The 15695-nt window shown below is 38.5% G+C and overlaps 2 protein-coding genes across 13 annotated transcripts in view; both read right to left on the bottom strand.

The window, feature by feature from the left end:
- Positions 1–211: 211 nt before the first annotated feature.
- Positions 212–8321, bottom strand: LOC110906963. Its single transcript, XM_022152013.1, has 3 exons — positions 7575–8321; positions 2154–2180; positions 212–307 (listed from the first exon to the last, which is right to left on the bottom strand). The coding sequence occupies exons 1-3, from the start codon at positions 8319–8321 to the stop codon at positions 212–214; spliced, it is 870 nt and encodes a 289-aa protein (XP_022007705.1).
- Positions 8322–10798: 2477 nt separating this feature from the next.
- Positions 10799–15695, bottom strand: part of LOC110908699 — a 35024-nt gene continuing 30127 nt past the window's right edge. For all 12 annotated transcript variants that reach the window (XM_022153670.2, XM_022153669.2, XM_035982578.1 and 9 more), the window contains 5 exons: positions 12531–13496; positions 12307–12429; positions 12116–12222; positions 11678–12041; positions 10799–11577 (listed from right to left, as the gene is read on the bottom strand). In XM_022153670.2, the coding sequence (XP_022009362.1) occupies positions 10903–11577; positions 11678–12041; positions 12116–12222; positions 12307–12429; positions 12531–13496 (2235 nt within the window). In that variant the 3' untranslated portion in view covers positions 10799–10902. The remainder of the gene's footprint in view (positions 11578–11677; positions 12042–12115; positions 12223–12306; positions 12430–12530; positions 13497–15695) is intronic.

Raw genomic sequence — 15695 nt, forward strand, 5'->3', positions numbered from 1 at the left:
CTCTTTCTCTCTATCTTCAGACTCCCCCTCTCGATTTACTGGCATTCTTTTGTTCTTTAGTAACATCTTCAGGATCGTTGTCTGATCTTCACAGGCTTTCAGAATTGATTAACCAGAATCGAACCTTGGCTCTCTTCCAACAGAGATCTTCAGAATATCGAAACCTGGCTACCTGCACAATCTTAACCCATAAATAAATTTTCTAATTTTATCACATATCAAAAACCTGTGTATCAACACATGACTCCCTCTCATAAACACCAAACAACATATAATTGTGCACCAACAGAAACTTCCTCTCAATTATCTATGATGAACCACGTGAAGAAGGTTAGATTAATGAAAACATTTAGATTTACACAAACACTCCCCCTCAAATTCTGCTCATCATGTTTAGCACTCGGAATTTTGAAAATCAGTTTTCCAACATCAATTGTTGAAATTTTTTTTGACTTTTTCAAAAATTTATGCTAAAACACACTGAAAATCTTTTTGGATTTTGAAATAAAAAAAACATGAAATGCAGTAAAGAAAATATTTACATACAATATTTTTGTGAGTTCGTGTAAGAGGATCATATCAGTTTAATGAGACATGTCACTAACACCGTTAAGCTTGATTCCATTTTCAGTTCAAAACAACTTACCTAGATTATCAGTATATTGGACCACAGAAATTTTCACACAAAGTTCAATTGATCCGAGATACGATATTAATGTCTTAGAAACTACTCCCTCCGTCCCATTTTAGATGTCATGGGACCCACATTCACACAATTTAAGAAATATTTGAGTATTTTATTTTTTGGGTTGTAAAATGACAACAATGTCCTTAGAAATGACAATTAAATTGGGACAACCAAAAATGGAAGTTTGTAATGGTAAGGGCAAAACTGGAAATTATATTTACATTTTTGGAAATGACAATTAAATTGGGACAACTAAAAGTGGAAATTTGGACATTTAAAATGGGACGGAGGGAGTAAAACTTATCCGTGTGTCCCACTACTTGAATATACTCCCGTATCCAGATCCTAATATTCAGTCTTACAGGTGAATATACTACAAATGATATCTGTATATAAATTAGGGGATATGCGAGGGCTGAGGGATCTCAGGTCGATACTTCCGTATACGCAGAGAGATATCAGCTTCGACTTTACGGTGTGTCCCCCTTAGAAGATCTTTTAGCTTTCAACAGCAGATTATCAATTTTATTGTCTAATCAGCTGAGGGCTTTTTGCTATGTTTCAAGCAAATGCAGCAAGTATTATCCGAGGACTAGGTCAGAAACTTCCATTCAGCAGAAGTCCTGGGATAATACCCCAGATATCATAGAGTATAAAGACCTAGTATATCAGAATACAGAACCTTTCAAATGAGATTTCAGGGGTTACCTATATATCCAAGTTTGCGTTAACCCACAGAATAAGCAAGTTTGAAATTTAGTTTATATCTCGTCACAACTTACTAAATGTGTAACAATTTTGTGAAAAATTTACTGACATATCTAGAATAAAATTGTTTATCACATTTTACCATTTCAAATCTTTAGCATGTTATGACAGTCCACTGATGTACTATCATTTCCTCTTTTCACAAGGAAACTCATTTTTAAATTTTATCATGTTTTTGGCTTTTTCAAATTTTCAAATGTTTTTGGATTTTCAGAAATTTCCCTAGTCCCCCTAAAATGCAAACACATTTCAAAGAAAATTTGACATGAAAAGTAAAACAAACTGTACATAAACTTGACATCTGATATCGAATCACATCAAATCTCAATTCACTATGCATAAACAATCAGAACTCCCCCTATTACAAACCATTTTCTCATTTAGATTTCAAAACACTTAAGTTTGTTTTAATCGAAATGACTTTTCCGGAAAATAAGTTTGTGTTGATAAAAACCACTTGTAGGTTTATCAATTTTAATTACGGGGATGTGGTTCATCATCTGGTCTATCTTTTACCCATATGTAGTAAATCAAGTACAACTAAATGTCCCTGATTTACTATTTGCAATCAAGCAATCTCTGAACCAATTGTAAAAATAACCACTTGTAAAAATATCCAATACCACCTGTAGGAATGTTACATCTACATCACCATTTTACCAATCAGGATGCCGATTCCTGCTTCGCACTTACCAACCTGGAAGCGCCGGCCTAGTCCTTCAACCTGTAAACATTCACACACTATTCAAAATCTTTCAAACAAACTTTTCAAACACTAGAATGATGCCGATTCCTGATCCACGATATAAACTTGGGATCTCCGGCATAGTCCTTAGACTATCATGGAAAGCATACATCCATCCAAGTCTTTTCAGACTTGATGGATTTCAACTCTTGAGCAGTAGGGTTGTATGTTGCCTTTTTCGTTGCATAAAAATCTTTAACCCCCTTTGCCCTTCCACTTAACATTTTCCCAAATATCTTTTTAACATTCCCGTTGAATGTTTTCTCGACATCAAAATCTTTTTTCTCATGGTAAAACTGATTTGAAATCTCAGTTTTTCCCACTTTCTTCTTTACTTCCTCAAACTTCAATGATGGAAACTCCTCATCATTCAGTAAAATCTTCTTCTCAACCTGTGGCTCTTCTGGCTTTGTGGAACCAGATTCATCGCCGACATTCACTTCATCTTTCTTCGCAACCCACACCTGGTTGTCTTTTCCTTTCTTCTCATACTTGTTCTTTTGTGAACATTCACCAACCTCGAATTTTGAATTCTCAAAAATTCTAAGTTTTTCAGTCGGTGGTTCAACATCAACAACTTTCCCTTTCATTTTCTGAGAAATTCCCTGTTTTATTTTGTCATTCTGTGTACAATTCCATGCAATGTGACCGACTTCATTGCATTTGTAACAAGTACGAGTCTCTCGTTGATAAAACATTTGACCTCCATTTCTTTTCTTCTCAGCAAGAAACTCCTGGTTAGACTGTCTCCAGAACGGTTTCTTTTGTTCTTCCTCAGCACTTCCACCTGACACAAATTCAGATTTTGTTTTAGAATTTTTCCTATTTTTATCATTTTCTGATGGAATAAAACCAAGACCTTTCTTTTTGTAGCTACAATTCTGGTTAGGTTTCTTTTGAAAACCAGAACCAGGATTGTTGCCCTTTTTCTTATTCAAACGTTGTTGAGCTCTAGAAGTGTATTTTTTAGATTTTTCAAAACTTTTAATTCTGGAATATTGACTTCTATAAGTTTGAAAGTTTTGTTAATTAGTTCCGTTTTAATACTCATTATTGGGAACTCTTTATTGTAATATAATTTGTCCGAACCATTCAAAGTATACACAACTTCGAATGTTTCATCATTCAAATCTGCCTTTGACAATAAAAATTCTTTACTATAAGACCGTTTATCCGACGAATTTTGGCTGTTGACTGACGACTTTGACTTTCCAGACCCAGATTTCGACTCAGACTCCTCATCAATATCCAACACCTGATCAACCATCTTTTTGATTAGTACAGACTCATGATCAGTATCGGACGAGGTATACGTGACATCTATGTTATCTGGTAAAACGTCAGTTGTGTCGGTTTTAAGCTTTATATTGACTGCTTTTTCCAATTGCTCCTCATTTGGTCTCCTAGGTGAATAACCATCCCAAATCGGAGGCGGACATTTGTTGTAACTAACAGTCAATTTCTTACCACAGTTTTTCTTCTCTTTCAACTTCTCATGTTAGAAAGCCTCCATACCTGCAACAGTTGGGTAAATACGGTCAATGAGATAATCAGAACTAGAATAACTTTGCAATAAACGTCTAATTCTCTCATTCTCTATTTTCTCTGTTTCCAACTCTTGCTTCCACTTAGCACTCTCTTCGATGTAAAAATTTATTGCTTTTTGTTTTGTCATTAAAACTGCATTCAACATCGTCAGTGCTTGTTCTCTCTCTGAGTTTGTCTTTTGAAGACCAGTTACTGTTTTTTTCAAGACATCATAAGATTCTTTTACATAATTTAGATTGAACAATAACTGCTCCTTCTTCTTTTCATACTCAGCTATGATGTCGTCTTTAGATGCACAATTCTTGCAAGCTTCCAAGCACTTCTCACACGGCTTGACGACTTCAACAATCTTCTCAACTTCGATTGTTTTAACAACTTCTACCACCTTTTCTACTTCAATCACCTTTTCTACTTCTTTCACAACCTCAGTAATCTTCTCAGCAACATTCTCAGCGTTTTGAATATCACCTTCAGATTCAGTTTGTTGTTTTTTAGCAGCTCGTTTCTCCTTCAGTTTCTCCATCCGTTCTTCAAAATAGAAATGAAAACTTTCAGGAGAAAGATGAGTTTTTGCAATATTTATATGTTTTTCTTCCTCATCATCACTGCTGCTGTGATCAGGTGACTGATCAAACTGAACTGATTTTTCAGAATCAGCATCAGAAACATCAGAAACAGTCGGTGTTTTATCAAATACAACTGTTTTTTCTGAAACAATCTCATTTTGTACAATCTCATCAGAACTTGACAAACTTTCATCTGAACCCTCTGAAATTTCTCCAGATCTTTCTGAAAGTTCATCGGTACTTTCTGAATTTTCATCAGACGACACAGATTTTTCATCTTCACTTTTTACAATTTCTCCGATCGATTTCATCCAAGTAGCAAACAAATCTGGCTCTCGGACGATCTTGGCAATGAAAGCTTTAAACTCTCCCTTTTCATCCACAAACATATCCCAACTGAAACCTTCTGGTAGTTTCTCATCATCTTGATCGATAATGCGTGCAGCTGTGGCTTCAGATGATATATAATCATTCCAGCTAAAATCAACAACACATTCTCTTTTGGAATCTTCAATCTTTCTCCCGTGAGTTGTCTGCGGTTCTTGGGATTGACCAACTTGCTGATAGATAGCTTTGCGGTAGTAATCATCTTTCCCGAATGGATTCTGTGCTCCGCTAGCTTCTCTTCCCTTGCATTCCCGCTTGAAATGGCCTTTCTCCCTGCATCGAAAACAAGTAACTTTAGATTTATCAAAACCTAAAGTAGATACATGAGCATCTAGAAAGTCATTTCTCCCGGTAATGGTTTTGAATTTCTCAGCTCGTCGAAGAACACTAGCAAGACACCATTTGATATCCATGAGTTCCATCTCTTCGGCGTCTATTTGATCATAATCCTCTTTGGTAAGCATAGGATTTCCGATCCGACCAGCAACAAGACCTTCATAGGATAACAGAACTGAACCCAGAAGTGCCATGTGGTCTTTAGCAGTGTCTTCAGAGAAGCTTTGACCTTCTGGAAGATTGAGAGCTATATTGCATTGAATCACGTATCCGTTTCCGGTCTTTGTACTCTGAGACTGAAAGCTTGTGTTAGTCTCTTTCGGATTCACACTTGGAAAAGATGAAAACCCGCTGCTACTCCTGTTTGATCCCTGATCAGCTTTGTCTGATGAATCTCCAGCACTGAAAGCGGTTTGAATCTTTGGACTTCTTTCAGCTTCAGAAACTGGAATACTACCTTTATAGTACATCTTCACATCCTGTTGACCACTTGGACTATTCATCCTCGCGATCTTTTGCTGCTCAAGATCCTGACTCTCAATTTTCTCAATAAACTGTGAGATCGTCAGCCTATCATACACACCAGTATTCTTCAAAATCATCAAATACGTTCCCCACTCTTTTTGAGGTAACGCGTCAGCCAATTTATCCACCCACTCTTCACGAATTTTTTCAACACCCAACATCGACAGTGATCGCACCAAGTGACAGTATCTCTCGATCAGCTTTTTAGTATCCTCTCCTGGTAAACTGCTAAACAGATCGAACTCTTTCTTTAATAATGCTTTCTTGTTCTTGATCAGGTTTTCACTTCCCTCGAACTTGACTTTTAATGCATCCCAAATTGACTTAGCAGTTTTATCGTGCTGTAACAAGATGAATATATCTTCTTTAATTGCCTGTTGCAACAAACTGATCATCATTTTCTCAGCTTTATACATTGCTCGTTCTTGATCAGTAAATTCAGATATCTCCTTTTTAACATGTAATTCAGTTTCAGGCAACACATATTTCTTTAATATACACTCCCATGATCTGAGGTGATTAGCCTGAACCCAATTTTCAAAGCGATCTTTCCACCCGTAGTATTCTTCAATACTCATCAGTTTCGGGGGTTTCTGGGTGGTTCCCGTCTCGTTTTCAATACTCATGGCTTGTGCAATTGCGGCTGGAGACGACGGTGTTGCAAACGCATTGTAGAACTCGGAATTCATATTGACGTAACACGTTTTCCAAGGAAGATGACAAAACAGCGAACCAATATTTAACAGATAAGCAAACCGGACAAAACTTTTCGAGCGTACCAGAGAAATCCAAATAAGTGAACCGGGTGACTGACTAATGAGCGAACCAATCAATTTACCGAATGAGCGAACTCAACTCAATGTCCATTCGAGCGGACCAGGATGTTGTTCGTTCGAGCGGACCAGCAGATAACCAAAAGAGCGATCCAGAAATGATCCAAAGAGCGATCCAGAAATTATCTTTGGAGCGGTCCAGAAATGTACACTCGAGCGATCCAGAAATGTACACTCGAGCGATCCAAGAAACTAAATTTGAAGCGGTCCAAACTTAAACTTGTACGGACGAGCGAACCAACTATGAACTAAGAGCGGTTCACGATGACGTCACTCCGAGCGAACCATATAACGAACATGTTTTGACCAGTTTTTAAGCTGTATTTTTGCCTGAATCTTTCAAGGGTTTGTCTAAGTATGATTATACACAGTCTGTGAGTTTTTGAACGAAATTCAACAGTGAAATCTCCCGGAAATGAGAAAAGAAGGTGTAGAAGTGAGAAGAAACGATGAAAAACAGCTACAATCTGCAGAAAACCTCCTCCCAAGCTCTGATACCACTTGTAGGATCGTTTGCTGACCCGAACGAGTCGTTCAGAGGTTGTCTCTTGCGTTTCAGATGCGGAATAATAAGAAATGCAAGTAGATATAGCTTGTTCTTCCTTCTAACTGCTTGTTTTATTGATTTCAAACGTTTTACAGCTCGATCGTCACACCGGCAGAGCTTCGGCGTGGAATTCGACTAAGACTTATAAGGACCGCCCAAACAGACCTATATATAGGCTGTTGGGTTCGCTCATATGTCACAAGACCATATGAGCGGACCAGGCATGTTCAAATAAGCGAACCACATGCCAAATAAGCGATCCAGACCTTTAATGTTCATACGAGCGGACCTAGTCTATAAAACCTATACAGACTCCTGTTTTCTCGTATTTCGTGCCCTATGCTATACAATACGACGTAAGACCTGATCCTAGACACCTAGACGTAATCAACAGATGTAGTGCACCAACACATGATGACTGATGATTGGCATTTGAATGTTGTGGGCCAGCCCAAGGAGGGTAACATGGCCAAGGATAATAATATCCAAATTGAGAAGATCCATTTGCATGCATACTGCCGCCACCACTACCGAAGTGGTTATTTCCACCCCTGCCGCGACTCGTATTATTCCGACCTCGACCCCTACCTCGCCCGCGGCCGCGTCCGCGGCCCCGATCAGTAGTATCTACCTGTGAGTCTGCCCTGTCCCGGTTGTCTTTCTGTTGCGGTTCAATGGTGGCATTAAGTGCCGTACCAGCCGACTGGGCTGCGTGTCGGACATGACTAAGCTTTCTTGATTCGGCCATACACAAGCGTGAGCGGGTGTCGTAAAAGTCCGGAAGGGGCTTCATCTGTTGTATAACCGATGCAGTGTTCTCATATTGTTCAGTCAGACCGGAATAAAGGTGTAGGACAAACTGTTCATCCGTAACGGGAGAGCCCGGATTGGTTAACTGATCGAAAATCACCTTGAGTGCTTGGCAATAGGCAGACATATTTGGAAATTGGTCTTGGTGGGTGTTGGCGAACTTGTTATTGAGATCGATTGTGCAGGTGGCCTTATTGTCTTGGAAGATATTGGCAATGGTAGTCCATGCCTTGTAAGCCGTGGTGTCGGGTTTAAGAACAGTGTGTAGCAAGTCGGTGGAGATTGTGCTGTAAATCCATTGTAAAACAATGGAATCAAGACGCTCCCATGTCTCGATAGGGGTATCTTTCTCTTTTTCCTTGTCTTTATTCGTGTCAGAGGAGGATGCGGTTTCCGTAGTCGACTTCGGTTGAAGATGATTGAATACCAGATGTGCCTTGCATTGTATTTTGAACATCTCTGACCAGGTTGTGTAATGGCCTGTTTCGATGTCCAAGATGACTGGGATAAGGTTCTTGATTGAATTTACGGTGACAGCGGGGTGAGGGGAAGTAGAAGATGAAGACATGATTATGGAGGGAAGGAGAAGTCAACGATGATTGTGAGGGGAAGGAGAAATCGGCATAGTGAAGGAAAAAAAAGGGGATCGACTTGGTCTATGATACCATGAAAGAGTATAAAACTTCCTTGATCTCCATTCATGATTTTACAATTGTATATATAACGTACAGATGGGATCTCCTATCATAATGGAGATATACACATAACAAATATAAAGATTTGTTTGGTGAGATTTCGTAAATCACATAAATGTCTATTATTATGTCTATTACAGCACATGAAACCACTAATTAAACACTATAACCTGCATTCATTTGACTAAGGGTGTACGGGGCGTTCGCGGGGAGAGGATTCGGTGACCCTAGTCACCGATCGGAAACACCGTCGCCATCAAAGCGGGGACCCGAATCGGTGATAAGGAGCGGTGTGGAGTTACCGCTTGGTTTGGCACGATTTTCGGAAATAGACCGTTTGACAACGGTCACTTTTATAAAAAAAAAATTCAACTTTTTTAAACAATATATATCTAACCAACCTAAATCAATTTTTTTTACCACACTCACCACTCTCAAACTCACACCAAAACTCTCAAACTCAAATCTTTCAAATACAAAATGGATTCCAAGCTTCCGTTTCTTTCTACCCTACCCGACTTTCCCGACGATGGAGATGCATCTTCAAGCGATACTAGCTTAATTTTCTTCCAAAATCTCATCCAACAAGCGGAGCTACTAGACACGGCATCGTCTAGTAAAAAAAAGTTGTCCGTCGAGATCGTGAGGGGGGCCATGAGACACTCATGGCCGATTATTTTGATGAAAATCCAAAATATAATGACGATACTTTTCGTCACAGATTTCGTATGTCCAAGCCTTTGTTCCTAAAAATTGTTAGTGACGTGGAAGCGTATGACGAGTGGTTTAAAGAAGGCTTAGACGGGAGAATGAAGAAAAGTTTCACGTCGTTGCAAAAGGTTACTTCGGCGATTAAACAACTTGCAACCGGTAACCCACCAGACGAGGGGGACGAGTATTTAAATATGTCTGAAAGGACTTCTCGTGAGTGCCTTGAATATTTCTGCGAGACGGTCTGTAAAAGGTATGGCGGTGAATTCCTACGTAGACCAACGAGCCACGACGTTGCGCTATTGTATCAGGCTCATGAGGAGAGGCATCACCTACCTGGTATGTTGGGTAGTCTGGATTGTACACACTTCGTCTGGAGAATGTGCCCCACAGAATTGCGTGGACAATACATGAGAGGCGATCATCAATACCCGACGGTTATGTTAGAAGCGGTGGCGTCTCAAGATTTGTGGATTTGGCATGCTTTTTGTGGCTCGGCGGGTTCACAAAACGACGTCAACGTGCTGCAACGATCTCCATTATTTCTTGCTCAACGAAACGGAACGGCGCCAAATTGTCCATTTCAAGTGAACAACCACTTATACAAACGCAGGTATTATCTTACTGATGGGATCTACCCTACCTGGTCCGTGTTTGTGAAGTCTTTTCCATATCCACACGACCCGAATGAAAAAAAGTTCAAGAGGCAACACGAGGCCGCAAGAAAAGATGTGGAACGGGCGTTTGGTGTGTTAAAGTCGAAGTGGGGAATACTAACTCGTCCAATGCGTTCGAAAATGGTGAGAAAGATAAGGTCCATCGTGTATACGTGCCTTATTTTACACAACATGATTATAAAAGACGACGGAAGGGCGATAGCACCGGTACATATTCAAGATCCTCCAGTCGAACCCGTCTTCGATGATACAGCTTATACGGAGCTCATTGATGAAGACACGCATTGGAGACTAAAACACGATCTCGTTGAGAATCTCGGAAGTTTAGATCTGCCTCACCTTGAAGTTGATTCAGACGAGTAGTTTGTTTTTATATTTTTCTAGTTTGAATGTAATTTTTTTTTCTAGTTTGAATGTATTTTTTTTTAATTTAATCAAATGTCTTTTATTTAAAAAAAAAAAAAAAAAACCCAACTCCCCTAAGAGGGGAGTGCCGCCATCAAAATAGGGTGTTAGGGGAGTTTAAGAGGGGAGTTGACGTGGCACTGATTGATTGGTTGGGCGTAAGAGGGGGAGACTCACCTCTTAGACCATATGTAATGGGGCTTTATAAGGGCATGAAAGATTTTGATAATGCCCTTACACCATTACTCATGGGCATTATAGGGGCATGAAGAGTGAGGGGCATTTCTATAATAATGCCCAAGGAGAAGAAAAATAATGGAAAGTAATAAATGAAATGGTCATTAACCATTACACCTTTTTTAAAAGGGCATTATGATGATGATGTGGTGAAAAATGCCCCTTAGTGGGCATTAACCATTACCTATGATCTTAGGTGAGTGCCCCTTACACCCTAATAGGATAAACCCATTAAACGACAAAATAATAAAAAAACCAGCCAAGTTTAATGTATCTGAGGTGGTGTTGGTTTTGAAGGAATCTATGCCTTGAGAGAGACAGAGCACCAAGAGTATTCTCGTGTAGTCGTCAATAACAAAGGTCAAAAGTTCATTTTGTCTATATAGAAATACAATAGGGCAAGAATTCTCTCCTGTTGATGAACTTACATGAGGCGAAACTCAAGGCCACATACAATAAGGCCGGACATCATTCCCTCATAATTTTCAAATTCCAAATTTATAGAATTACGATCATTTTGAAGCTCGTTATTTGATTTGAATTTCCACACACAAACCTCCATCCATCCATCTTCCCTCTCTTGAGGAACCCGACCTATATTCCAAGGCTTCGGGGATCTAAAATAAACAACTTCACTCTGTTTATTTTTCTGCTGATGCAGATCTCGCACCATCTGTTTATTTTTCTGCTGATGCAGATCTCGCACCATCACTGGACAATGCAACCCAGAACACTTCTCCGAAAGCTTGAACACAAGGTAACAACTATATTCTGTATCTTGCAACAACATTCTACTTTCAATCTTGCACTTGATAAGAAACTCTTGTGTTGATAAAAGCTCAGCCACCTTTTGAAATCTTGACTTGGTTGTGGACTTCCAATGAAAACGCTTCGCGTTAAAAGAGTGACAAAAGGCCTCATTTGCTGAAAGCATGTAATATTGTTTCCCCTCGTTCCTCCACCTGAACAACTTCAAAAGTGTTTGAGTGAATATGCTACAAATATCCAAAGGATAATCATTAATCGGCAACTGTTGCATCTGATTCATGTGTAAGGTTGACTGCGGGACTTGTGGGACTTCCGTTAAGATGTTTTCTTCCTGTAGAAATAAAATAAAATCATGTTATAACTAAATATGTAACGTAAAACATGTTATATGATTAACAAAAGAGCAAATTTGAAAGTATTGTAAAACTTGCATTGTCAATGGCTCGCAACTCGATGCCTTCAACATAAATTGCACGGTTTCCACAATAGCATCGTGAAAAGCTCTTTATTAGAAACTCAAAGTCAGTATCTGATTCCTTATGATTCAAGAAACGATACAATTCAATACTCATCCACTCATCTTCTCTCCATGTTGCAAAATATGCATGCAAAGTTTCATTTCCCATTTTGTAAGTTAGGTTCACATACATCCGGTTAGCTACGTTTTTTCTTGCACCATGAAATTTGAAGACAAGATGAACACCATACTTGATACCCAAGGATAAAGATCGACTACTTATTTGTATTTGCATATTTAGATTCGAAATATTCAACAACTCGGCCACTTTATCAAATCTGCGCATACATGTTAGCTATAAGATATATATAACACATACTCGCAACAAACACAAAGCGAAAGATAGAAGGACCTTGATTCTGGAAGTGAATGCCACTTATGTGACCAACGATTTTCGAATGAAAATTGGCTTGCTGATACCATTTCGTTTCTTTCTCCCTTACTTCCGAGTGAAAACCACTATTAAAACAAAACAAACAAATCAAAGCAGGTTTCTATCATGTGTGAAATATGAGACAGGAGTTAGAGGATCAAGATATTTACCACTTTGTCCTCTTGAATGAGGATTCCTTTGGAGAGAATGTCATAAATATCCTTTCTATTTGTGGTAGAGTAGATTTCAGGGTTTTTTGACATCTGGATTATTTCTTTATAGTCTTCACTATCCTTTTATGTGAAAGCATATAGGAGAGCAGGTAAGAGCATAAAAGCGTAATACTTAAAAGTTAAAAAAAGTAATCAAGAAAATGAAGAAAATATTGACTTACATGAAAGTTCAGTGCTATCTCAAGCTCATTGATCACCATTTGCATTGTAGCACGGTTAGCAGCTTCCCCCAAACATTGACATGCAACTTTTAAAAATCTGTTCAAAGAATCATTATTGGGTCTTCTATTTGAAGTGAGAATGTCATCATCAGTTTCTTCAATTAGTTTCGGATCTATGATCCTCTCTATGCTTCCATCATTGACACACATGCGTGCAATGGGCGCAAGCCCTTTCTCATTATCTTTCATGTAAACTGGACTGTATGCCACCCTCCCACAAAAGATTTCAAAAAGAACAACTCCAAAAGAGTAAACATCAGAATGTCTTTCCAGCTTACCTGTAGTTTCATATTCTGGATCAGCATACACTTCCATGCCTACCTCTTGATTCGTACGGTGTTTGGAGATCCCATAGTAAGCAATTTTTGCCTCGTGGTTCATGCCTAGCAGAATGGTGGCACTCTTTATGTCACCATGGATTATCCTTTGTGGGCTGGTGTGAAGGTGATTGAGTCCACGTGCAATCTCAAGGCACATGTGTAAACGCTGGGTCCATGTATAATTCTTCATGCCGTCAACGCTTTTCAAATAGTCATCAAGGCTGCTCTTAGAAGCATGCTCGTAGACAAGGATCATTTTATCAACTTCGTAACAAAAGCCGATAAGAGAGACAATGTTGGGATGCTTATAACTGGTACGCTTTTCAAGTTCTTCAAAGAATGCTTGTTTTCCGCGCCCGCTTTCGCTATTAATGATGCATTTTATAGCTACGGTGATGCGCTTCTTGGATGGTTCACCATTATTCATCCCTTCAGTTGAAGACGAAATACTGTTGCCAAAATGATCAAGTTCAGCTTTGTACACCTTCCTCTCTGTGTCTAAACCAATACAGTATGTTGCAGCAAAGTTCTCGGTAGCCAATTCTATATCACTGAGCTGAAACTTTGAGAGTACCATGGTTTCCCCCTGCAACATTGTGGGTTAGAATGAATGAGAAAGTTGTACATGTGGGAAAGGACGATCATGATGATGAAATTTAAAAATTGTGCAATCAGTTTAAGTAAAAGAAAATCATTTGTACATTTTTTACGTTGCGATCCTGCTTTATATAAGCCTCCCACTATGTACGTGTGTATGTGCGTGTGTAACAGAATATTATGATGAAAATATGGTTAAAGAATTAGAAATCTGTAATGAATGGATGATAAAGTTATTGTTTAAAAATAAACTTTAAAACCTTCTAAACATTTTAACTTATAAACTAAACATAAGATTAATTAATGTATGTCTGTGTATGTGTATATATATAGCAGGATCGAACAAATTTAGACTAGAGAGAATTATGTATAAAATTGGTCACGTGGCAGAAAAGAAAAGTCAAATGACCGTTATGCGTTATGCGGTTATTGACAGTTTCTGTTAACCAAACGAACTGGTGTAATCTCCTTGTATGCACCGGTTCATAACCTATAAATAGGCGGAAAATTGTAAAGATTGGTTGATCAATTTCATAATAAAAATGGTCTGCTTTGACTTTGGCTGGCAGACCAGATTCATCATAATTGACCCCATTGTTCGTGATTATAAATTCACATATATGGATGATTAATTCGTGATTGATTGTTCTTGATTGCCAACAAAACATTTTGTTGTACATTATATTCATTTTGAGAGTAGATAAGACATGTTTAAATAATCAACACCAAAGGGAATAAAGAAATTGAGGAACAAACAAACAATTTCTATTATCAAATCAAGAATAATGAAATTACAGAGGACTATAAAACGAATGAAATCACCTTTTTCTCCGGTTTACTCAAATAAGAAAAGCATTAAGCAAATTGACACCTAGCCCCCTAACCATCAGAACTAAGTACTTTACTCCCACTACTACCTATTTGACTTATATTGAATTATGCTCGACATAATAAACAAACTATACCTTATCGCATATTCAAAACCAGTCTTGTGTTGGGGATCAGAATTTACATTGGCAGCGGATTCATGAGATGTGGTTGGGTTTTTGTTTGTGAGTGATCCAAATTGGATTTCTATAGCGCAGAATAATGAATGAAAGCAATGAATATCGAAAACAAAGAATAATGGACAATTCTAGATGAACTTGAATGTCTTGATAACCGGTTCATGTTGCCGGAAATCAGATATAAATACATAAGTTTTGGCGGTTGATTTTGGCGGGTAACTGCTCCGGCAGTTATTCGAAATCCTCACCCGCTTATCATACCGGAAATTACATAAACTATCATTTTAAATATCCGAATACATATCATACATATCACATCTACTTATAAGTTTGATTAAATACATATAAAACATAATAAAGTTTAATAATAAAGTTCCATCACACTCCGGTTGGTTTCTTCGACAGCCCATCTTGCGTGATTGAAGTTGAAACGTTTCCTCTTCTTCGGTTGATTCCAGTCATCCTCTTCGTTTCCAGCAAAGAGTGCAAAGTGAGCCGATGCAGCAGGTTCCTGTTGAAGATCACTTGCACTTTTTCGTCTCACATGGCAGCCATGAGAGGAACCTTCTTCCTCAATCACCATCTCCTTGTCATGCACTTTTCCTTGAACCGTTTTAAAGCTGTAATAATACTCTAGGATATCGAGATACATGGCATAAATAACCCTCATGTAATCTCCGTCTTTGTAATCAAATCCTAGATCTTTTGCTATTGCAGGCCATAGGTTTTCTGTTGTGACTTCCCGGTAGCCACCGTCTCTTGCCACCAATGTATACAGACTTAACAAGTCTATTCTTCTTTTGTTTGGAGCAAATGGAGGGATTCGTCTTAAGGATATTCCCATATAATCGATCAGAAACCAGTTCACCATCTCCTCAAATTTTGACTCCAATGTGTGTTTGTACTTGAAAACAAACTCTCTATCATCGATTAAATCCATAAAAGCCTTGCAGTCGGCACATTCGTGGAACTCCATTGCTTTAACGATCATCAAACTCCAATCTGTCTCTTGCGAAGACAGATTTAATTCTTCGAAATGGGAGTTCAAGTATCGTTCCTTGAATTCATCATCATAAACACTCACATCGAGTATGCCCTGTTTTTCAGTTAACCCAATTTCCTCTTCCCTTGTCAGACCACTTACTTCATTCACGGAGTTGTTCACTGGAGTTGAAAACATA

Source organism: Helianthus annuus, chromosome 14, assembly GCF_002127325.2.
Source record: "Helianthus annuus cultivar XRQ/B chromosome 14, HanXRQr2.0-SUNRISE, whole genome shotgun sequence".
Lineage (NCBI taxonomy): Eukaryota > Viridiplantae > Streptophyta > Magnoliopsida > Asterales > Asteraceae > Helianthus > Helianthus annuus.